The sequence below is a fragment of the Coregonus clupeaformis genome, chromosome 2 (genome assembly GCF_020615455.1).
Source record: "Coregonus clupeaformis isolate EN_2021a chromosome 2, ASM2061545v1, whole genome shotgun sequence".
NCBI lineage: Eukaryota > Metazoa > Chordata > Actinopteri > Salmoniformes > Salmonidae > Coregonus > Coregonus clupeaformis.
Window position 1 is genome coordinate 17,194,358 of NC_059193.1, and position 24,908 is coordinate 17,219,265.

Sequence of the window (24,908 nt, forward strand, 5' to 3'; positions counted from 1 at the left end):
GTTTCAGTATTTGGTATTGTGAACAAAGGTGGTCTGGTATAAAGAAAATAAAGACATTGCCATAGCCTAATGCTTTATTTGTCAATCATTCAATGAATAAGTTAAAAAACCCAAGTATTTTTCTAACCTTTCCTATACTCCAACAGTGTCCTGCAATGTCACATCCCTGCCATTTCTACCACAAAATAATAAAACCCACATTTTTGTGACTAAAATTCTCAAGACACTCATCAGCCATTCAAACATAATGGAATACAATACAAACACATTATCTCTGTATTCTTATGAAATCCGCACCCTGTTTTTTGGGGAGAGGAGGTAATCATCCATGGGTCCCAAGTCATCACAGGGGTACAGGTACCCATGCTTCAGCCCTCCTCTCTTCTTCCACCTCTCTGCTTCTCTGTTCTTCCTACTCCTCTCTTTACTTCTGCCCTTCCTACTCCTCTCCTCACTCCTGCTCTCCCTCCTCTCCTCACGGCGTCTCTTCTTCTGAAGGGGAGGTATGGGTTCTCTGTGGGTGTTCTTAAAGGGGTCCCTGGAGTAAACAACCTCGTCTGAGCCCCATTTGGTCGTCCCAACCGCTCTCCTGGCTTGGGCCTCTCTCCTCAGCTTCTTCACCTCCCGTCTCTCCCTGCGTCTCTCCGGCCACGTCTTCCTCCTGCCCTCCAGGCTTCTCCTCCTCCCTGGAGCTGGGGATGGCCGCTCCTCTTCACTACTGCCCCCTGGTGTCATGGAGGACCTCTGGCCCTCTAACGGAGGCATGAAGCCCTCCTCCTGTAGCTCTGGAGACACCATACAAAACAAGTTCTACAACATATACAATACATGCTGTGACACATTTGTGTGTGTGTGTGTAGTGCATCACCTCTGGCTTTTCTGTGTATCCTGGTATTCAGTTTGATGATGTCCTGCTTGTTGTCGTAGTGACAGACATAGGGGAGCGAGGCAAACGTCCCACTGACCATCCTCCTCTGAGTACACTCCTGAGAGAGAGAGCGGCAGGGAGAGAGAGAAGGGGGGAAGGGTGAGCAAAAAATACAGAGGAAAAGGGAGATAGAGGGACAATAAGATATTTTTTAAAAGACAGAGAAAGGAATAAGAGAAAGAAAGAACCACAGAGAAAGACAGCCACCGGATGCAGTTGGTCTCACATGGCCATGGTGTCCTCTCCTGGAGCAGTTGTAGCAGTGGGCGGTGTGTCTGTGGTGTTTGTGGGTGTGGTCACTGTGTGGCCTGAGGGGAACCTCCTCCTGAGTCTAAAACAAGACAAAACAGTCAGGGGACATGTTCCAATATTTTAATAATTCACCCTTCCTTCCTCCCCTCCTTTCCATGGTCACTCACTGTGAAGTGGAATTGTCTCCATGTATCCGGACAGGCCTGGGAAGGACACAGAACACATTAAGGACATGTTGCACTGAACTCAACACAAAGACACACACATGAACACATACTACACATGCTCAAGGCTACCTGCAAACACACACACAAAAACACACACATAAACGCACATAAAGGCTTGTGGTAAACACACACACTTACGTCTGTTAGGTGGCCAGTCATCCCACAGCGGAGGCAGTGCTGGTTCCAGAAAGGGGGTTCAGGGCAGGGCTGGTGCCCGTGTGAGGGGAGCCCACAGCTGTGGCAGTGCCGGCCTGGACAGGCCCTCTGGACATGGCCTTGGAGCCCACACAACACACAGGTGGGTCGCCTCTGTTTACAGCGAAACACAACGTGAGCAGTGTTGGAGTATGTGTGTGTGTGTGTGTATGTGTTTTACCTTAGGAGTGGTACAGCTCTTGGCCAGGTGTCCAGTCTTATTGCAGTTGTGGCAGGTGAGGCTCCGGTCAGAGGTGAAGTAGCGATATGGGCGTGGCTGGTTGACACAGGACCGGAACAGGGCAGAAACAGGATAAAGAATCATTTGAACAAGCCAATTATCTGAGCCCTGAGGGCTTCACGCAGACTGAAACTGGCCCAAACTCCAGAATAGTGATGATAACTAATGATAATAGTACCTTGTCCTTCTCTATTATGGCCCAGTTGTGTTTGAGAGCATATTTTGCATTCAGTTCTTCATCTGTGAGAGAGACAACAAGCATAGCGCCTTTATAACACATGAAAACCATTGTGTCCAAACAAGTCATTAACATGCCATACACTGCTACTCTGTGTAACAAATATGTATCTCTGAGGGACACATTCAAATACGTAAAGGATAATCAACAAGAGGCTATGCGTTCTATGGAAAATAACGACGCGCTATTGGAGTGGAACTGACCTTCCACTGAGTTGCATTATTTTCCAGAGAACGCATAGAGCCCCGAGTTGATTATCTCTTTTAAACCATGACTATAATTTAACACATTTGCTGCTAGAAATGTCTTCATTTGCAGGTAGAAACGTGTTCAACAACCACTGAAGTAGCTAGCAAGTTTCCTAGATAGCTACAGTAGCTGCCTTGGTAAACAAACAGATTTGCTAGTTTAGCTAACCAAACCATCAGTCCTAGCTTGCTATTATGAAAATCGAATTCAACAATGACAATAATGTTTTAAATTCAACTTTTGCTTTCAAAAGCAGCTCAAACATAGAACATGTAAGAATGAACTAGCCATTGAATTATACCGTGGCATTACAGGGAAATAATGCACGCTCTAGAATGCCCTTCAAGCCAATCAGAAACTAGTATTCAACAACACCATGGTATAAATCACTATAACATCCATAGAACTCCATCTGCAGAACACTGTCTGAGGAACTCCTTTTGTCTGTGGAATTGTCCATCTGCTGAACTTTTCTCTGTCTGTGGAACTCTCTTGTCTGCGGAACTCTCATCTGCAGAACCCTCTTGTCTGCAGAACTCTGTCAAGTGTTGAACTGTCTGGTCCTCACCTTCTGTTCCAGAATGTGACTCTGAGCTGCTGCTCCAGTACCCCAGGTTGAGCTGAATGTCCCCGTCTCCCTCCTGCTCCTCTCCTCCCAGGATCATCCACTCCTCTAGAGGTTCGTCATAATACTGCAGGTCCTGGTCCCGCTCTGAGTCGAGGCCTCGCCTGGAGGTTGGGCTTGGGCTGCTGTCCAGTGGGGACACATCCTGTAGAGCCCGGCCAGACGAGAGAGGGAAGGCCAGAACTAGGGGAGAGTTCCCTCCAGTGGCCTGGGGAGCTCTCTGTGAGCTGGACTGTTTGTATTGACTAAACCCCAGTTCACCTTCTGAGCTGCTGGAGGCCTCGATGTAGAATCTGTTGTCTTTATTACCACCCTCTTCCTCATCATTCTGGTGGTTCATCATCATCACACTCTGATGGCAAGGTGTGACAGATCTCCCTGTTAAAAACACACCACCACCCACAGTCGACAAAATGTGGCCAATTAGTATGGTTCTTTATACCAACCTCAGTACTATTAACATAGCTAACTAAACTACACCTGTATAAATATTATAGCTTTGTGTTTCGCCAGTCAGTTGACTTCCATCACCAGCAGACATGCTACAATTTGTCCTGCTGGCCGAAAAACACAACATTATCTGTGTCATATCACCCTGCCTCAGTATCTCTGTGTTACAGATGGACTTTTTTTTTTATGACATCTCTCCTCTCTAATGCCCAGGAAGCTCCAATTCAAACTCCCATTAGACAGCTCTGCAAGCGTTATAATGTCAAAATACATTGGTTACGCACCAAATACTGAGTTTCGCTGAGCAACTATCTTCAATTACTCCCATGATGGCCAGTATGTACTTCCAAAAAATATCTAAGCAAACATTTACAAGAAACCAAAAAAATGCCTCTCCGGCACCTCCAATGTATTGAGCTGTTATAGACTTCCGACCTGTGTGTGGCAGTAATTAGGAGGTGACGAACAGGCATTTTATGGGGTAGTTTGTACATTTTATTTAGACCCTTTTTGGAAGTACATACTGGCCGTAACGTGTGTAAATGAAGATAGTTGCTCAGTGAAACTCCATATTCGGTGAGTAACTAATGTATTTTGACATTATACAGTGAGGGAAAAAGTATTTAGTCAGCCACCAATTGTGCAAGTTCTCCCACTTAAAAAGATGAGGCCTGTAATTTTCATCATAGGTACACGTCAACTATGACAGACAAAATGAGAAAAAAAAATCCAGAAAATCACATTGTAGGATTTTTAATGAATTTATTTGCAAATTATGGTGGAAAATAAGTATTTGGTCAATAACAAAAGTTTCTCAATACTTTGTTATATACCCTTTGTTGGCAATGACACAGGTCAAACGTTTTCTGTAAGTCTTCACAAGGTTTTCACACACTGTTGCTGGTATTTTGGCCCATTCCTCCATGCAGATCTCCTCTAGAGCAGTGATGTTTTGGGGCTGTCGCTGGGCAACACAGACTTTCAACTCCCTCCAAAGATTTTCTATGGGGTTGAGATCTGGAGACTGGCTAGGCCACTCCAGGACCTTGAAATGCTTCTTACGAAGCCACTCCTTCGTTGCCCGGGCGGTGTGTTTGGGATCATTGTCATGCTGAAAGACCCAGCCACGTTTCATCTTCAATGCCCTTGCTGATGGAAGGAGGTTTTCACTCAAAATCTCACGATACATGGCCCCATTCATTCTTTCCTTTACACGGATCAGTCGTCCTGGTCCCTTTGCAGAAAAACAGCCCCAAAGCATGATGTTTCCACCCCCATGCTTCACAGTAGGTATGGTGTTCTTTGGATGCAACTCAGCAGTCTTTGTCCTCCAAACACGACGAGTTGAGTTTTTACCAAAAAGTTATATTTTAGTTTCATCTGACCATATGACATTCTCCAAATCCTCTTCTGGATCATCCAAATGCACTCTAGCAAACTTCAGACGGGCCTGGACATGTACTGGCTTAAGCAGGGGGACACGTCTGGCACTGTAGGATTTGAGTCCCTGGCGGCGTAGTGTGTTACTGATGGTAGGCTTTGTTACTTTGGTCCCAGCTCTCTGCAGGTCATTCACTAGGTCCCCCGTGTGGTTCTGGGATTTTTGCTCACCGTTCTTGTGATCATTTTGACCCCACGGGGTGAGATCTTGCGTGGAGCCCCAGATCGAGGGAGATTATCAGTGGTCTTGTATGTCTTCCATTTCCTAATAATTGCTCCCACAGTTGATTTCTTCAAACCAAGCTGCTTACCTCTTGCAGATTCAGTCTTCCCAGCCTGGTGCAGGTCTACAATTTTGTTTCTGGTGTCCTTTGACAGCTCTTTGGTCTTGGCCATAGTGGAGTTTGGAGTGTGACTGTTTGAGGTTGTGGACAGGTGTCTTTTATACTGATAACAAGTTCAAACAGGTGCCATTAATACAGGTAACGAGTGGAGGACAGAGGAGCCTCTTAAAGAAGAAGTTACAGGTCTGTGAGAGCCAGAAATCTTGCTTGTTTGTAGGTGACCAAATACTTATTTTCCACCATAATTAGCAAATAAATTCATTAAAAATCCTACAATGTGATTTTCTGGATTTTTCTCTCTCCATTGGTCTGTCATAGTTGACGTGTACCTATGATGAAAATTACAGGCCTCTCTCATATTTTTAAGTGGGAGAACTTGCACAATTGGTGGCTGACTAAAAACTTTTTCCCCCCACTGTAATGCTTGCAGAGCCGTCTAATGGGAGTTTGAAACTGAGCTTTCTGGGCGTTAGAGCGGAGACAGTCATACTCATCTCTAACACACAGATACTAGTGCACCTGCCCTCTATGGAAATGGCATAGGGCGCATTTGAGTGGTAAGGTGAAGCAACTGACTGGGAGTTAAATTTACATTTACATTTTAGTAATTTAGCAGACGCTCTTATCCATACATTTTCATATTTTCATACTGGCCCCCGTGGGAATCGAACCCACAACCCTGGCGTTGCAAGCGCCATGCTCTACCAACTGAGCTACACGGGACTAAATCAGGGGAGATGTATCTGTAACAGCCGAAAGTCTGACAATGTGGTTTTCTGACAGCAAGGCTCAGATCAACATGGCAGTGTTGCCATTGTTTATAAAAGTTTTTCTTTATAATGTCGAAATAAACATGGTTCCAACCCCGATATCACACACTCACAAAATGAAATCAGTGACAGTGTCAAATATCACATTCATTTGTATTACGCCACTGTATGCCTGAATCAGTGGCAATGTTGGTTCCTGTTTCAGTCATGTCTGGTCACGTTCTAGTGGGTCAAACAAAAACCCTAATGATTGGTTGACAATAGATCCTCCCACAATAAAGAGAAGTAGTAATGGCGTCTTTTTGTAGGCACCAACTCTGCCATGGTTCGTTGTACAAAGCCTATGGGGAAATGAATGGCATTTTTGAATAAACGCTGAAAATAAGGTCTGTGGTAAACACAGGCTTAGGAGATCTTATATCCTTTATCAGCTAACATCACTTTTTGTGAATTTCATCATTAATCTAATTTCAAAAAGCACATAAAGGCTTCATAATCTTAATCCCTTTTCTTTCCCCATATGGATGGCTAAACGAACCTGAGGTAACTCATTTCCGGGTTGTAGGACTACAAACTGGCGAGCTCTATTTACATTGACATTTTAGTCATTTAGCACTTACAGTTAGTGAGTTCATACATTTTTTTTTTCTTCATACTGGCCCCCCATGGGAAACGAACCCACAACCCTGGCGTTGCAAGCGCCATGCTCTACCAACTGAGCAAGGCGATGGCTGCAGGATGAAGTTGGTAAAGAGCAACTGCAGAAACTTGCTGTCAAAACGTCATGACCTTTGTTCACATGATTTTTGTAAAGTTCAAGCAGTAGGCGAATTTTTTTTAACCACATTAATGCAACCTTTGAAAGGCGACTTCACAAAAGTGATCTGCTCCAACGCGCCCAATGCTAACTAAACTTGAATCTCGCGACTACAATTCAACCCTCAACTTCGATAGTAAATTATAGCTAACACGTTTCCATTCGCGAATTTAGCTGCTGACATTATTCCAACTAACGTCATCTAGCTAATTTACTGTTTAATTTGTGCTGACAATGTCCTCGTGTAGCATACTGCTAACTTACCGCGTGAGACATCGTTAGCGATGGCTTATTAAAAGTCCACTAAAATTTCAAAAGGAAGAGTTATGAAATAGTGTATTTAAAAAATGTTAGCTGTCTAACTTGATAATCTAGCTTGCTACCACTTTTAGCTTAGTGGGAAATTTGTTTGCCAACAGTTTCAGTGTTGGACAGACTTGGAGTAATAATGTTCCCGGGGTTTTCTGCCCTTACGAGCCGTACAATTGGTTGGACAACAAAAACGTCCAATTGCTGTCGAGGGGTTTGAAGCTGTCAGGTGGCCCGGCAGGAGCAGTTGCACCTGAACCGCAGGCGACCTGTCCTTGCCAAAAACGTCAGCTTTTCAAAGGACGATGTGATGCCTTTTATAAATTCTAAATTATATTTCTGGGCCCATGATAAAAAACACATATAGGCCTAACTTTGTCTTTATATTCCATTTATTCATACAGTACACAAAACAATTCTTAAAGGTCCAATGCAGCTGTTTTGATCTCAATATCAAATAATTGATGGGTAACAATTAAGTACCTTACTGTGATTGTTTTAAATTAAAATGGTCAAAAATAGCTTCTCTAGCAAGAAGTTTGCTAGGACTGTCTGGGGCCCATGGGGAGAGGGAAACTGAAAACTAGCTATTATTGTCAGAGAGGTTTGGAACTCTCTTATTGGTCTATTAACCAATTTAGCGCCTGGTGATGTCACCAGGCAGGCCAAAACTCCATGCCACCAAAAATGCATAATTCTGTACTTCACATGTTAGACACTTACGCTACTTCTTCACACTGCCACCCTATCATGCCTGATGTCCGCAATCTTATACAATGGTGTTGAATGTAATGTAGTGTACGTAACACTGCACAACAGACTGATAACCTGGAAGAGACAGGACATGTTAAACCCCACACTCAAATATATTAGGGACAATAGGGTGTAGGCGAACCACCACAACATCAATAGAAGGAGCCAAAGGATCTGGAAGAGCGGGGATAGTATAGATCCTAGTGTCCAGATGAGCCCAGGCAGAGAGAGACCATCGTGCTGGGCAACCTTGAAGAGATATGGGAATAAGGCCAGGATTATAGAACATAACACTTTTAAATCTAGTTTAATAACACTTTTAATATTGGTTTATAAAATTGATCTAGCCTGAGTGTGGTAGAAGTTGGAGAGGGGAGCAAACCTGGTTTGGTTGGTCTGATGGGTGATACATTTCCAGATGTGTCAGAGATTCTGGATGTTCTTTGTCTGCAATCTTCCAAAGGTGGACTCTATTACTGGGAAGAGCACAGTTAGAAGAACACAGTCAGTCATGTTCTCATCTAATGACATGATCTCTATCTATCCATTTGTGTATTTCCCCCCAACTGTTTAAATACAAATCTTCATTGTTAATGGGGAGTGCTGGTTTGTGTACTCAGAGAGGGCAGTGGTCGTTAGGAGGATGATCATCAGCTGTGTGCATGTGTGTGCGCGCATGTGCGTGGGCGTGTCAGACCCGGGTCTAAAGTGCTAAAGGGAGCCCTACCTAGAGGTGGTACATTTCTCTCAGTAAATCACTGCACTGCTTCCTCATTCTCTAAGTCCCTATACTGACCGACGACTGAGGGAGAGAGAAGACGATAAGCTAATGAATCACACAGACACTTAATTATTCTGCAGGAGTAAAAGTTCTGAGTGAATCGGTTAAAGTGGTGGACTGGGTCACAGAGGGCTATCTCAGGGACCAAATTGGTCTGGGTTATAGTGAACTGAACTGGAACGAACCAACCTGAGCTGACCTGGACCGGGACAAAGTGGAACCATGGCAGCATTCCCTATAGGGGTGAATAAGAGGAGGGACACCATTACAGCTCTACCTCTGTACTACTCAGGACACCTGCTGAAGAAATGCACTGGAGAGAAAGTAAGGAGGGAGAGAATGGTGGAGAGGGAATAAGGAATCGTAGAGAGAGAATGACAGACTGTAAGCATGAGGGAGAGAAGAGAGAATGAGAAGGCTAGTGAACTTATCAATGTTAGATTTAGAAATATGTATTTTTAATGTATCAAGTAAAGCTGTTGGTCATGTCTCTGCTAGTGTAGAGTAGTGGACCGCATGTTGAATCTGGTTTGGCCTTTTCCAGGACTTCAAGAAATGTTATGGAGAGCTCCGTGGATCTACAATCTTTCTGTACACAGACCAGATGCATGACACAGTAAGAGAATAGCAGCATTCATCTAATCTCTCAGTTTTATTGTACTTTAATCAAGTATTGGAATCGATCTATGGCTTGACTAATCGGATATGTAATTCCCTGTCAGTACTCAGAGAAATTGGACCTTCAGATGTTGAAGTCGATGTCGATGGATGCTCCCTATCAAAAGAAAAGGTCGACCATCTACACTCTCACCCTGTCCAATGAGGAAGTGCAGCTAAAGGTAATTTATGTTACATTCAGTCATCTGCGGCAGGTAGCTTAGTGGTTAAGAGCGTTGTGCCAGTAACCGAAAGGTCGCTGGTTCTAATCCCCGAGCCGACTAGGTGAAAAATCTGTCGATGTGCCCTTGAGCAAGGCACTTAACCCTAATTGCTCATGTAAGTCGCTCTGGATAAGAGCGTCTGCTAAATGACAAAAAACAAAAAACAAAAACAATATTGCTGCCACTCCTATACATAATGTCTTACTGGCAAATAGTCATATAAAAGTTGTTGCACAATACTGCAGCCATAACAGGCATCTGGGGCAGGAGTACTAACTGTTGATATCTGATGTAGGTGGATAACCCCGACACAGGAGAGGAGTGGAGAGGCTTCATCATGACTGTGGCCACTGTGAGTATAACACAGTCACCATTAAATACTTATTCTGACCCACATTCCTGAGAGGTAAGTAAAAAGAGAGAGTTTATAGATTAAACTAAAGAGCAAAGTAATCTTGCAATTTGTTTCACTGGTGCGTGATTACAGACAGAGAGAAAAATTATAAACCTTAGTATACCTTAGTATTATGCATCTTTTGGGGATGATGATACTGATGATGATGATGAGGATGATGTGCCCTGCAGAGGGAGATCCCCAGTAAGCTGCAGCTGCTCCCAGGTCAGATGCTGAGGCTGGAAGAGGTTCTGTCTGAGGAGCAGAAGAGACAGGCCCCCTGTCCCGCTCTGTCTACCACCACCTACCCTATCCATCCCTCCTCCTCCCCAGGCAACACATATGACAACACCCTCTCTGGAATCCCCCCGTGAGAATTGCCATGTTTCTGTTCCTTATTTAATGCAAAAACGTATTGTTCTCTCCCGGTCTCCTCTCACCCTCCTTTTCTCCTCCTCCCTCCAGATGTTTCTTCCCTGTATCTCGTCAGAAGGCAGAGAAGATGTTGAAAGAGAACACAGAGTACGGCAGCATCATCCTCCGTCCCTCGACTGACAACACTAACTACGCCATCACCTTGAGACAGGACAACCCCAGGTTTTGAACTTTAACACCATACCCCTGACCTTTAACCGCAAACTCCAACACCCTGTAATTCCTCTGTTACTTACAGGCCTCAAGTATTTCACCCTCCACTTAACAAACCTGTATTGAAAACAGCAACTTTACCCTATAAGACAACAGTGTCTCTGGTTGAGGGACTAGAGAGGAGACCTTGGTGAGTACTCTTAAGACTTACCAGACTCTTTCTATCTTTCAGTGGCCCAGTGATGAAGAACTACAAAGTGCTTTCCATAGACACAGGCTTTGTCATAGAACTAAATGTCCCGGTGAGTCCTGCTCCTCCAGCCTGACTCTCAACTGACTCTCATCCTATCAGGATGGGCTCAAAACATAGCACTGATATGAAAGACTACACTCTGTATACGCTTAGTGCCTTGACAGTCTGTCAAGTTGCTTTTGTGAAATGACATGTTTGTCCTATGCCTGCCTCCAAAATGAGGTAACTTCCTAATGTCTGTCTGTTTCATCAGGTGACTGTCCCTTCCCTGGCAGCGGTGCTAGATCACTTCCTGAAGGCGACAGAGTTCCGTCTGCACCCATACCTGGTTCCGCAGACCTACGACACCTGCATTGGTGAGAGAGCATCATAACTCCACAAATAACTTGATTCACCACTAATGTTCTCTCAAATCTTTTCCAGCACTGAGCAAATTTCAGGTCTGCTGAGCGAAAACCTGAATGTTGTGAAAATTCTGTGCAACTTCCAGCATGCGTTTACTGTGAACACTGAGGCTGTACCCGCTTTAAGTTACAGTTTCAGACAGTGGTCAACTAGGCTACTGTGGCTATTTGATCATAATGTAGGCCTACCAGAGTGGCCTACCATCAAAAACAATGGAGAAAATGGATCCCATAACATTTTACCATGGAAATAGCTGTTCTATCATTCAGCCTACAGTGGCAGCCAATGTGTGGTGTTCAATATAGGCCTACATTCCATGAGACTTATGAAAAAAACATGAAGGGTTTAACATTAACCTGTTAATCCACTTGTCCTTCAGACAAGGAGTTGTGTTGTTTGATGCAAAAAAACACTTTACAAATTTGCATTATGCATTATTATTCACATACCATTATTACAGAGAATCTGACAAATTATGCTACCCTCTGCCTATTGGCTACTTAGCTTATTCAAGCCTGTCTCAAAATACAACACTGCCCCTTTAAGACAAAAATAGATCTTTACCTGACTCGCTTTTCAAAGATGTCTAGAAATGTACACATTTTGTGCTCTTGTAGGAAGCAATCACTCCACCATTGCTGACTACAAATGATCTATAACTGGGCTAATAACTCACTAACTAGCAAAGGATATGAACAAATGTGCACGTGGCTACATGCAGCTCTTGCTTTGATCTCAAAACAAGCAAATCTACTGTCGACCGCTCATGCCGTAAACACAGTCTAGTTCAAAGTGAATGGTACAGATCCATATATGGCAATGGCCTATTTGCATATAAGCCTATTGCAGCTCTGATTGGTTATGGCGCACCCATCTGTGTAGAGTACCGGTTGAGTTGTGCCTGTCAATGCAATAGAATCCAACTCCGATGCATTCTGCCTACAACAAAATCTCTTGCATAGTTAGTTTTGTATACTAAGTTTTGCATAGTTCATTTTGTTTTGGTATGTTGCATTGAAAGTGGCTAATATTGTATCGATTAGATCACAATTCCCGCAGTAAAGGGCAACGTTGATAGTGTTGATTAACTAAATCTAGAAAGTTGAGTGAAGTTCAATCTCATGCTTCTCTGCGTGGACTGATATTTCTTCTGCGCAGCTCCCCCTGCACACACACGCAGTTTAAAGGGAACATTGTTCACCACTTAAGGCTAAACGTATCCCCATAATGATCATATCATTACTCCTGTATCATACAGTGTGTGTAACTTGTGACCTGTGCCCATCAGAGCTGCCACCCGAAAAGTCCACTTTGCCATCCAAAACGGTCCCGATGGCAACAGTGGCACCGATGACCCACACACAGTCCCCGGTGGGGGACACCCCTCCCTCCTATCCCATACCGCCACTTCCAACCAAAGCCACAGAGGCAGGGAACGAATATCAGGACGCAGATGACATATCAACCCCAGGTGTGTCTCAATAAGCTTCAGAGCGTCAGTGTGTTTACAATAGATGTGGGTGCAGTCCCAGACTTTTACTTTAATTTATCTTCTGTCTGTCTCTACTTTCGGTCTTTACTCTCCATCTGACCTGAAGATCTGCATCAGGAGCTTTGCATAGCAGTACAGAGGAGGAGGGAACAGATCTACACAGGAGCACCGTTTTTACGCCCTACACAAAAATAACACGCACGCACAGCAACACCATCACACTGTCACAGAGGAAAACACACTCCAGTTTAATCAACTCTACAAGGGCGTTGTCTAAATCACCACTAACAGTATGTAGCTACGTCATCTACAACATCTAGCATGGTTTTATTTCTCACAAAGTGGTATACAAGCAGTGGAATTTGTACCATAAAGTCATGATGGCAAGGCAACATCTTGAAAATCATCCTTGTGCCAATGCCAATATGTGTAGAATGGATTTCAGTGAATCAAATGTAATTCAAACTACTTTTTTCAAATAAGCCCTACAAAAAAATCAAGTTTAAACTGTAATGATATGTAAATATCGTCTTGTTTGAATCATGCTGGCTTTTTTTATATTTTATTTTTACAGCTCCTGCTTTTCTCGAGTTGAAAATAACACAATGTTATATAGATTTTGTGTAATAACATTTTGCATAAAGACTAACACTGACCAAGATGTCTGTGAATGGTCAGCTTCTCATCTTCACACACACACATTCAGAAATGGACTACCACACAAATTCTTCAGGAACATTGAGTAAATGTATTTTCCAAGTCACACGCAAGAGTCAACCAACATAATTCTGTTTCAAACATTATAACATAATTTATATTTTTTTCAATAATCTTATATAAGCATTTTTAAAATCGTATGTCACTATTATTAGCTTGTATCATAGGTCAAAGGTTTAAGGATTTTTATCACTCAAATAATGACAGCAGGGTTGTGAAAAAGAAAACTAAAAGAAAAGTTCTCTCAATCCCTCTTCATCCATCCAAAAGTATCTGCTCTCATAGCCTCACTGCTAGTTTGACCATCTTTCCCTCCCAGTACCTCTCCCCCTTTCCATCTCTCTAACCAACCTTTCCCACTGGACAGGCGACAGCAAATATGGCAGTTGCCCACTGGTGAATGGAAAGTAGTTTCCACCCTATTGCTTATACCCACCCTGCGGCCAGTACCATGTCCAACTCCCTCCCTCCCTGCATTCTGGTCCAATACTCTTTCAGTGCCCCATTAACACATCATAAAATAAACAATAAAATAATAATAATTTAACACTGCAGGATAAAACAATTAAATAAATTAACACGTTTGTTCCTCAATCAAGACCCCGCCTCTACGGTCGTCATGGCTACTTCTCTAAGAGGGAAAGCTGAAGGATCCTCTCCAGCTCCTCCTCTTCCTGCTGCCTTTCCCTGTAACAGGAAACATAATTAAGTCAATAGGCATAGAAACTGGAAGTCAATCACCCAAAATCATTTTCTTTCCATCCTTTTAATCCCCCTCTCCATGACTATGTCCAAATTCTCTAGGATGGGTTCCTCTCCTCATCCTCTTACTCTTACTCTTGTCAGAGAACAATGGATGAACAAAGAAAGAAACCCTCCTCTCTCTCTCTCTCACCTGTCCATCTTTTCCTGCTCCCTGCACGAGAGTTCCATGGCGATGCGTAGCTGCTCGTCAAAGCTGTTCACCACGGAAAACGGCCCCGGCAACCGCGGCTCAGCCACTGAGCTGTAGGAGGGAGGGGAGTTGGCTCCGGGGTCCGACGACGAGACTGACAGGGGAGATGCGGGATCTCCTTCCTCACCACTAGCCAATGAGATCGACAGGGACTCCTGGATCGCCCTATCAGAGAGAGGTAGCGGGAGGACAGTTTAAAAGTAGAGAGGGAAAGCCTTATAATACATTATCTGACATGGACAAGGTGAAGGAAAATGGAGGTACGTTCTTTCACCTCTCCAGCTGAGAGTCGTCCTCGTACAGTGGTGACTGTATGTGCCCAGAAACAGGACGACTGTTAGTCAGAGCTTCCCATATAGTCACCTACAGAGAGAGGCATTATTAAGCATGTCTTGTACTTTCTGAACTTCCATGGCAATCGTCATGAAAATCTAAAGCTGATAAATATCTAAGATGTGGATGAATTACTTATATAAACCATGGATTAACCAGCTCTAAAATACACATATTTCCTGTCTCACCTGGTCGCTCTCTGTCCCTGCATCCAATAGGCTCTGCTGGATGGCAAACTGCAGCAAGTTATCATCCTCGTCTCTCATTGGCTCGCTGCGGCCCGGACCAAGCGTGGTGTAGTCCGGGGGTGGTTCAAAAACGGAGGGGTCCACCTCGCAGTGAAAGGGAGGGGGGGCCTGCCCTGCGAGCAGATGGACGGGGAGTTAGTGTGTGTGTGTGTATATATATATATATATATGTGTGTGTGTGTGTATGTGTGTGTGTGGTTACCAGCTTCGGGGGCCTCCTCTGGTGTGTGTACATTGACAGAGCTGACAGGCTCATCACAGCCACACAGGTTACTGAAGGTCACTCTAGCATTCAACACATGGAACAGAGGGATCTCTGAGAGAGAGAAAGAGAGCGACAGAGAGATGTAAGGTGGGAAGTGTGAAAGAAAATCTTCAAACTCTCGTTTCAGCCTAAATTGTAAAGCAATTGTAAAACTTCCTTTTTCTTCTGATAGCACCTACTCCTCTTAATGTCCTCTCTCTCTGGGACTGTCTGTTTCAGATCCTGACCCCAGCCTAGGAGGTATGGGCTATGGGTCAGTTTTTATTCTCACCTATTTTGACAGGGAAGCCAGGGGGCAGGCTCAGGGTGATGAAATCACGTAGTTTGGCAAAGTGGGCGTTAGAGATGGCCATGAGGTCAATGATGGGCGTGACCTGCTCAGCCAATGACAGAGGGTGAGCCTCACTCAACCACAGATGGGCCTTAAACCTAGAGAGAGAGAGAATAGAGACACATGCATTAAACATGGTGGTGATATTGTGCTTCTCCGAGCTTGACGGTGCGTTGCTATGGCGAGCCTGGTTCTCCGTTGCCATGGCAACAGTGGTACCTCTGGACTTTGCTGGTGAGCTCCACGGGGCGTCCGATGTCTCGTTCGTTTAGTTGGAACTCTGGGTCAAAGTATTCCTCAGCTGTGATGGCCGTGGGGTTATGGGGGCTGGCACACTGAGAAACATTACTCTGAGAGACATGGGGAGAGACATCAATGAGCACATCCATCAGTCCATCAAAGCATCTATCCACCACATACAATATGAGGTAGAGGTGTGTGTCTTCATGAAACTCACCCCATTATGAGCGGTATGCTGCTCAGCTATCCCCAGGAAGGACTGAAGAGGAGTCTTGGTGCCTGGGAAGACAGGAGGGATATAACCATACTGTGGGTGTATGTATACTATGAACAAATTAAACATGAGAGTGTTCTGTATCTGTGTGTGTGCGCGCGTGTTTGTGTGTGTGTACCTTTGCTCTTTGACTTGTCCTGGTCCGACAGGTGCTCTGTTCTTGATCGAGTCACCAGCTCCACATTAGTGGCACTGTATACCTGAAACAAACCAAAGGAAAAACTTGATTCAGTAAAACAATGAAAAAATGCTTTTAAATGCCAACAAACACTTTCTATTAGAAGCATTTTTAAAGTCCAATGGGGTCTCTGGCTCACCTTTGCTTCGTAGCCACTGACTGCCTCACTCTTCTCAGAGCGCCAGCCCCAAATGCCAGACTTGTTCCTGTGCAGCAAACAGCCGGAGGCAAGCATAAGCAGCGAGACCAGGTAGGTGAGTATGTTGGCTGTATGTACGTGTGTGTGTGTGTATGAAGTAGTTACCTCTTGAAGGCGATGTTGAGATGATGTGTGTGTGTGTGTGTTACCTCTCGAAGGCGATGTTGCGTGTGTTGAGGTGTGTGGAGACGATGGGGGAGGTGAGTCTCTGGGCGGTGTTCTCCTGGGTGGGCAGCATGGCAGCCAGGAGAGATGGGGCGTCCCGCGGGGAGAGAGACAGAGGCTCTGTGTACACCACCTGCTTGTCATGGTCCACCTCCATCACCACGGCACCATTCTCTATGGAAACAACACACTTATCACCATTCAGCCGGTCTCTATGGAAATAACACAAACCACCATGAGGTTACCACACATCCCAATTCTCCCGCTAGTAAAAACAGAAATACGACAGATGAAACGCAGCGTGGAATAGCTAGCCATGTCACCAGTGTCATACCTTCGCCCTTAAAGATGTAGCTGCGACGGCCCTTGAGCCAGGTCATGTGCTCGAAGCCCAGTAGAGTGGTGTCCACCCGGAGACACGAGCCACTCTTCCACACACGGTACACATCACTGGGACACACCTTGGAGACCAGGGGCACTGCAAGAGGAAGGGAGGGGGAGATAGAGGGGGTGAGAGGGACACAACATGTGTGGCATTAATACCACTGTAAACACTGTGCATCACAGTGACAGTAGAATTGGGAGCTATCTGTGTGGTGATGAAACCGACCACTGTGAGAACATCAGAAACTCACCCCAACTAGTGAACTCCCATTTCATCTCCACGTAAAAATCCCGGGCCTGAAAGAGGTGACAGTGTGTTTCAGATATCTGTGCACTGGTGTATCTGATTGACATGCGTGTTACCTGTGTGTGTTATACAGTAGGGGAAAAAAGTATTTAGTCAGCCACCAATTGTGCAAGTTCTCCCACTTAAAAAGATGAGAGAGGCCTGTAATTTTCATCATAGGTACACGTCAACTATGACAGACAAATTGAGAATTTTTTTCTCCAGAAAATCACATTGTAGGACTTTTAATGAATTTATTTGCAAATTATGGTGGAAAATAAGTATTTGGTCACCTACAAACAAGCAAGATTTCTGGCTCTCACAGACCTGTAACTTCTTCTTTAAGAGGCTCCTCTGTCCTCCACTCGTTACCTGTATTAATGGCACCTGTTTGAACTTGTTATCAGTATAAAAGACACCTGTCCACAACCTCAAACAGTCACACTCCAAACTCCACTATGGCCAAGACCAAAGAGCTGTCAAAGGACACCAGAAACAAAATTGTAGACCTGCACCAGGCTGGGAAGACTGAATCTGCAATAGGTAAGCAGCTTGGTTTGAAGAAATCAACTGTGGGAGCAATTATTAGGAAATGGAAGACATACAAGACCACTGATAATCTCCCTCGATCTGGGGCTCCACGCAAGATCTCACCCCGTGGGGTCAAAATGATCACAAGAACGGTGAGCAAAAATCCCAGAACCACACGGGGGGACCTAGTGAATGACCTGCAGAGAGCTGGGACCAAAGTAACAAAGCCTACCATCAGTAACACACTACGCCGCCAGGGACTCAAATCCTGCAGTGCCAGACGTGTCCCCCTGCTTAAGCCAGTACATGTCCAGGCCCGTCTGAAGTTTGCTAGAGTGCATTTGGATGATCCAGAAGAGGATTGGGAGAATGTCATATGGTCAGATGAAACTAAAATATAACTTTTTGGTAAAAACTCAACTCGTCGTGTTTGGAGGACAAAGACTGCTGAGTTGCATCCAAAGAACACCATACCTACTGTGAAGCATGGGGGTGGAAACATCATGCTTTGGGGCTGTTTTTCTGCAAAGGGACCAGGATGACTGATCCGTGTAAAGGAAAGAATGAATGGGGCCATGTATCGTGAGATTTTGAGTGAAAACCTCCTTCCATCAGCAAGGGCATTGAAGATGAAACGGGCTGGGTCTTTCAGCATGACAATGATCCCAAACACACCGCCCGGGCAACGAAGGAGTGACTTCGTAAGAAGCATTTCAAGGTCCTGAAGTGGCCTAGCCAGTCTCCAGATCTCAACCCCATAGAAAATCTTTGGAGGGAGTTAAAAGTCTGTGTTGCCCAGCGACAGCCCCAAAACATCACTGCTCTAGAGGAGATCTGCATGGAGGAATGGGCCAAAATACCAGCAACAGTGTGTGAAAACCTTGTGAAGACTTACAGAAAACGTTTGACCTGTGTCATTGCCAACAAAGGGTATATAACAAAGTATTGAGAAACTTTTGTTATTGACCAAATACTTATTTTCCACCATCATTTGCAAATAAATTCATTAAAAATCCTACAATGTGATTTTCTGGATTTTTTTTCTTCTCATTTTGTCTGTCATAGTTGACGTGTACCTATGATGAAAATTACAGGCCTCTCTCATCTTTTTAAGTGGGAGAACTTGCACAATTGGTGGCTGACTAAATACTTTTTTCCCCCACTGTATGTGGATGAAGCGAGGACTGCAAAGTGTTACATTTACATTTTAGTTATTTAGCAGATGCTTTATCCAGAGTGACTTACAGGAGCAACTAGGGTTGCCTTGCTCAAGGGCACCGACAGATTTTTCCCCTAGTCGGCTCGGATATTCGAACCACCAAACTTTCGGTTACTGGCCCAACACGCTTAACCGCTAGGCTACCTGTCTTACCTGTCTTAGCTTGCTGAGCAGTTCTGGGATGCCAGCCAGTCTCTCTGTGGCTCGCTTGAAGTCTCTGTACTGCAGCACCAGCTGACAAAGCTCGGGGTCCCCTGTGCTCACTGCCTCCTGCAAAACTGGACGTAGGGTCATTAAATTTGATTTCAATCACTTTTTGACCGCACCCCTTTTGATTTGAACAAAATGTTCCATACATACTTAGCCATGGTAGAAGTGGTCGGAAAGTAACTTTTTGTACCTAAATGCAAAAATATTCAGGAGCGAGAGGTGCTCAATGTTGACCCATTTTGCCTACCCCACAATATCATTGAAAAGGTTACAAACAGGGTTGTCAAACTATTTTATAATTTCTTGAAAAGCATTTTTTAAAATAAAACAGGTGAACTCTGACGCCTCCCTTGGAGTTCTGGAGAATTTTGTATTGGCCAAAACGGTTTGAATGGACCGCTGATTTTCATTGGATGTTACATTTCAACAACCCTCCCGCACATGCCCGTTGGTGCTACGTGTTCATCACTTTTTTCAGACCTGGTAGGACACATTTTGCAGAGTTGTTCCATATGCTAGATTGCAACATTGCAGAAAATGGAAGAAAACCTGGAGGAAAAAATAATAATGTTTTGCCAGAAGTGTGCTCTATACACAAAATCGGCATAAATCGACATATTTTGAATAGGTTTTAAAATAAGCGATTTCCCAGCCATCCTCATGCACTGTCACAGATACTACACCAGTGGAGGCTGGTGGGAGGAGCTATAGGAGGACAGGCTCATTGTAATGGCTGGAATGGAATTAATGGAATGGTATCAAACACATGGAAACCACGTTTGACTCCGTTCCATGAATTCCATTCCAACCATTAATGAGACCATCCTCCTATAGCTCCTCACACCAGCTCCACCCAAGCAAGGCATTTGATTGGTTTGAGGTGTTGAAAGGCGTCACTGATTTACAGTGGGTTCCCACCCATATTTAGCTAATTTTCTACCATGGACTTCCCCAGGCTTCACATTTAGGGCAGCCTGGTTTATGGTGAGGCTACTTAGATCCTCATTGACATAATCTGTGGTGTTTGTGTTGTGCCTGCCATCGGTTAAGACAGTGCATGCACTTGAACAGTGGCGGCTCCTGAAAAAATTCTCAGGAGGGGCAATTTTTCTGATGATTTAGGTGACCTACACACATTTAAAAAAAGATATGTCCAGCAACAACATGAAGACAGGGGCAGCATATAAGTCAATACCAGAAGCATTTATTGACTGATCTCAAAAGTGTTGGCTTACCAGGGTTGGTGGAGCCCTCAGTTTCATCTTTGCCTCGCAAAGCTAACTCAAACACTCCGCAAAACTTCACACACTGGATTAGCCGGCTGAGGATGTGGCGGTTCTTGCTAATGTCGTAGTAAATATATTTGTTATAGTGAATATGGAATATGATATGTTGAGTAAAATGTTGTGCTAAGATCTATTTAGGTCAGGAGCTGGTTATAAGTTCTGTTCCTATCCAATAACAATGGACAAAAGGGTCCTATCTTGTCAGCAGGTGGCCAAGGACAACACCCACGCCATAGGCCTCTCAGTTCTTCCAACTCACGAGTTCTTGCTCTGAGGACACACACACACACAAACACACACACACACACATCATCACTGTTAAACACACACACACACACATCATCACTGTTAAACACACACACACACACACACACACACACACAAAAATCCCCTCTCTTAGGCTGAACATTTGAAGACAGAGAACCCGACTCAGAGCCAATGCAACAGTGACAGTAGCCTGGAGGTGACCTCGCCCAACTCATCAGGACCAATCAGAAGATCAGAACTACTAGATTGAACCTACTTCATTTATTGCATAAAATGTCTGCACACAATGTTTCGGGGCTCTCTTCAGATAATAATAATAATAATAATAATAATAATATGCCATTTAGCAGACGCTTTTATCCAAAGCGACTTACAGTCATGCGTGCATACATTTTTGTGTATGGGTGGTCCCGGGGATCGAACCCACTACCTTGGCGTTACAAGCACCATGCTCTACCAGCTGAGCTACAGAAAGTGGATACTCATGGATGCGCATCGCAATTGTAAAATGTCAACACAATTGGAGACACCACGTCATTTTTGGAGACATGTTATAGTAAACTATTGTAGATGCGACTGCTAACTAAATAAAACATTTTAGCTGGCTAGCTAATCATCTTAGCTAAATGTGGGGCAAACAATTCAGTTATTTACCGTTAATTTGAGGGATTGGGGTGAAAGAAATCGAGTTACATAGTGATACTTTACGATATACTGTATTGACAATATCGCAATATTTTAGCGCTAGTTCGCTGTACCTGCACCAAAACACCATTATTGTTCCTTCATAGCTTGTTCTCAATCTTTTCACATTGGGAGCCAATTTGTTTTCAGCACTTTTATTTCCATGACTGATCAAAACTCGTTCTCATGGCTTTCTGATCCCTCTGCAACAGACATATGGTGCGCAATAAAATCACAGTATCGAATCGCAATACGTATAGAATCATGAGACTCGCAATGCTGATGCATATATCTTATCGTGAGGTTCCTGGCAATTCCCAGCCCAAGTTCATTTGCCACAACAAATCTCTTCGCTAGCAAACGCGATGTCTTCTCCAAAACGGCAATGTGTCTCCAGCAATGTTTACTTTTTTGACGTTCTATGGCATCTCCACTTTCCAAGCATATATGACCACATGTAATATTTTGGTAAGTGATGCAAATAGTGAACTATGTAGGGCCAGGATGTAAAATATATGTAGCTGCAGCAATTTCTCTTATCTGATATGGTAAGTAATGGGGCTTAATTTATAGCTCCCTAAGAGTTTGACGAACGGGTCCGTGAACGCGATTCCAGATATATTTACCTCTGAATAAACTGCCTTTATTACACCATATCCACCCTGTCCAAAGTCTCTACTTGGTCTCAGTTGGTTCTCCAGTAAACTTGTGATTATCAACACTAACCTCATCGTTGTGGCGGCGGACAGCTAGCCTGTATCCCTCGTCATCCAGTTGAGTGAGTGGCAATGTCTTTTTTCGTTCGTACCAATTTTTGGAAAATCCTCGGGTGTAGGACTTTCCGCCTTTAGTAGAAACCTGTTGAATTATTACATTTGGTCTGGGAGGTCCTAATTGTTTTGTTGCCAATTTATCTTCATTTGTTCGCCGACAAAAGGAACTTCTTTCAAACAATCCACTCTTTTCTCAGTTACGTTCATGGTTACGTAACGTATGACGAAAGCGTAAGTGCAAGCCCACAGACACCCATTGAGATTGTATTGAAGGCTCTGAAATTTGAAAAAAATAGATTTTACATGGGAGTCTATGACAGACTTCTGGGCGATTTTCAACCTGACTGAAATCGCCCCAAAAGGGGGGGGGAGCCATTTGAAGCACGACTTTAGCCTGATTCGACATTTAGTGGCAGTGTGGCACTGTGGCAGATCAGACGTATAGATTACAACACTGATAACTACTGTTGCCGTGATATAATTGATTAGAAAAAAAATCCCTTCCTTTTCCCGTTTGGCAGTGCGTCGCACATATAGCCCTCTTGAACAGGCCGCCCCTGCACTTGAATACAAGGTGGGTGTCATTTCAGTCATAGAAATATAACTCATAGAATGGACCTATCCCTTCAGACCACTGCAATGTAGCTGGTACACCATACAAATGTTAATTGAATTGACGTTTTAACTTCCAATTACTTACACAAAGATGGCTGCTGGTCAACCTACAGTCGAATGTCATCTTAAATGAGAATGTCTATTCTATTATCTATATTTCAATAGGTTTCCTATGGAAGACAGAGTATAATTTAAAACAACTGATATTGTCATTCAAGTCAACATTATCTGATGTGTGGACCTCCAACGATCTTTGTGGTACCATATACTTCAAGGGGTGTAGGGCGGCTAAACTCCCTTTGAGCATCTTTATCTCCTGAATGTTTTGGCATTCTGGTCCAAAAAGTCGCTTTCTGACCACTTCTCCCATGGGCAAATATGTACGGAAAGTTTCGTTCAAACCAAAAGGTGTGCGGTCAAAAAGTGATTAAATTCAAATGGAACGACCCCATAGACACACGATATTAACCCTCATAGCTATCCTTCAACAAACTGACAGCAATATAATGGCCCTGCTTTGTTTTTGGAGTACACTATTCTTCCCAGTCATTCCCCAGTTTATACACTCACTAGTCCAGCTCTGCGCGTTGCAGTGCGTCGGGTCTGCGCAGTGTCTGAGCAGCACACGGGTTGATTCCAGGTGGCCTAGACACACGGCCAGCTCTAGCGGGGTGCGCCCCCGCGGGTCCAAGCGCTCCACATTCTCCTGTGGAAAAACAGCCCTGGTGGGTCATGAAAGCTGGTGCACGCCTCTCAGAACGGTGCGGCAGCGCAGCTGTTAAACTCAAAACATGAATGGTTGAAAAAGAGAAACTGATGTTGCTACCCCCGGTTGACCTACCTCGTTTTTCTGTAGTTCCCGTTCAAGCTCAAGGTATTGGTTGTTCCAAACCAGAAAATGTAAAGGAAACGCCTCTTGAGCCATTGTTTATCTATCAAGCTAATTATGTTACCTAGCAACTTGCTAGCCAGCTTTCAGTGTTTCACGTCACAACAGCAGCAAAATGGTTATTTCCATCAATAAGAAACGTGGGAGTACGCGTGCACAAAAAAACCGCAAACTAGCAATATTCTACGGGATAAAACGGGTAACTAGCAAAGAAGCTAACGTAATTAGCAAGAAACTATGAGTATGTACCGATTGAAATACATGGCTAGCTAGCTCTCTTCTACCCATTAGCCAGGTTAGCTAGCTAACTGGCTAAAATCATATGACAGTACTTATTTTCCATTCCAGCCTGCTGGTTAGCTAGCTAGCTGACTGGCTAACATTGCACGCCTGACTATGTCCACCATTAGTCTCGCAATGCCGATTGTAACACACGATGGAATCAAGTCCTGATGATGTGTTAGTTAGCTAACTAGCAACTCCTATCATCACCCTCTCGCTTTCGCGATGTTTTTTTTTCTCTTCTCTGATCCTGTGCTGTCAAAATAATAGACCAATATACGGCCTATTTGGATTTCACATCCAGGTCACTCGATGATAGCGATGCTGTCTATGTCTTGTCGGTGTTCATATTCCAATCGCAATCTTTCAGGGAACAAACCCCTATTACAAACACAGTCCAGTATTCTTAACAAAAACAGACTGCAGCATCTGCGACAAAATGCACACCCCAGTTTGCATTATTTATTTATTTTTCACGTAATTTTCAGCGTCGCTTTAGTTCCAGGTTATGGCTAGCAGTTGGAGGAGGGAAGGGCGTGATGCATGTTGCCATACAATCGAAGGGTACACAACTGCACTATCCACTTTCACAACAGCTGCCAAGTAGAGTTGTGGTGGGGCAATGCTGAGAAAATCTCCAGCTGATGACAATGGGCTCTTTTAACCGAATAAAAAGTAGGGATTACATGCATGCAGGCTTCAATTCAGGTCCTGGGGCCCCAGGCTTTTGTTCCAGCCCAGCACACCCAATTCACCAAATCGCCTGACATTGGAACAAAAGCTGGCAACCCCTGTAGATCCACAGGACCAGATTTGAAACACACTGGGCAAAGACAAGTAGCTAAGTACCATATTACTCAGGTACTCTTCATCAATTAACCCATTGTGAAATTAGGTTCTGCAGTCTGCACATATGTGGCCCTGTTCTCTAATATCAGCCAAAAA

The 24,908-nt window shown here is 44.1% G+C and overlaps 3 protein-coding genes across 4 annotated transcripts; 1 reads left to right on the plus strand and 2 right to left on the minus strand.

The window, feature by feature from the left end:
* Positions 1-60: 60 nt before the first annotated feature.
* LOC121533673 (zinc finger CCHC domain-containing protein 7) lies at positions 61-7,236 on the minus strand. Of its 2 annotated transcripts, none has more exons than XM_041839820.2 (9): positions 7,041-7,236; positions 2,899-3,333; positions 2,022-2,083; positions 1,784-1,879; positions 1,546-1,716; positions 1,348-1,383; positions 1,155-1,259; positions 869-986; positions 61-785 (listed from the first exon to the last, which is right to left on the minus strand). In XM_041839820.2, exons 2-9 carry the CDS (start codon positions 3,299-3,301, stop codon positions 283-285), a joined length of 1,494 nt encoding a protein of 497 aa, XP_041695754.1. In that variant the 5' UTR covers positions 3,302-3,333; positions 7,041-7,236; the 3' UTR covers positions 61-282. The 2 variants fall into 2 exon arrangements, with proteins under 2 accessions (XP_041695754.1, XP_041695744.2); XM_041839810.2 differs by lacking the exon at positions 7,041-7,236 and adding an exon at positions 6,580-6,614.
* Positions 7,237-8,458: 1,222 nt separating this feature from the next.
* On the plus strand, positions 8,459-13,026 carry LOC121533708 (signal-transducing adaptor protein 1). Its single transcript, XM_041839876.2, has 10 exons — positions 8,459-8,943; positions 9,164-9,235; positions 9,342-9,458; positions 9,796-9,852; positions 10,086-10,264; positions 10,360-10,491; positions 10,715-10,784; positions 10,989-11,091; positions 12,429-12,611; positions 12,739-13,026. Exons 1-10 carry the CDS (start codon positions 8,842-8,844, stop codon positions 12,825-12,827), a joined length of 1,104 nt encoding a protein of 367 aa, XP_041695810.1. The 5' UTR covers positions 8,459-8,841; the 3' UTR covers positions 12,828-13,026.
* Positions 12,852-24,830, minus strand: LOC121533702 (ankyrin repeat domain-containing protein 13D). The gene is made up of 16 exons (XM_041839862.2): positions 23,634-24,830; positions 23,363-23,498; positions 19,111-19,235; positions 17,173-17,218; positions 16,872-17,015; positions 16,522-16,711; positions 16,313-16,379; positions 16,114-16,195; positions 15,939-16,000; positions 15,701-15,831; positions 15,422-15,579; positions 15,088-15,201; positions 14,826-14,998; positions 14,579-14,667; positions 14,245-14,469; positions 12,852-14,036 (listed from the first exon to the last, which is right to left on the minus strand). Exons 1-16 carry the CDS (start codon positions 23,715-23,717, stop codon positions 13,973-13,975), a joined length of 1,890 nt encoding a protein of 629 aa, XP_041695796.1. The 5' UTR covers positions 23,718-24,830; the 3' UTR covers positions 12,852-13,972.
* Positions 24,831-24,908: the final 78 nt, after the last annotated feature.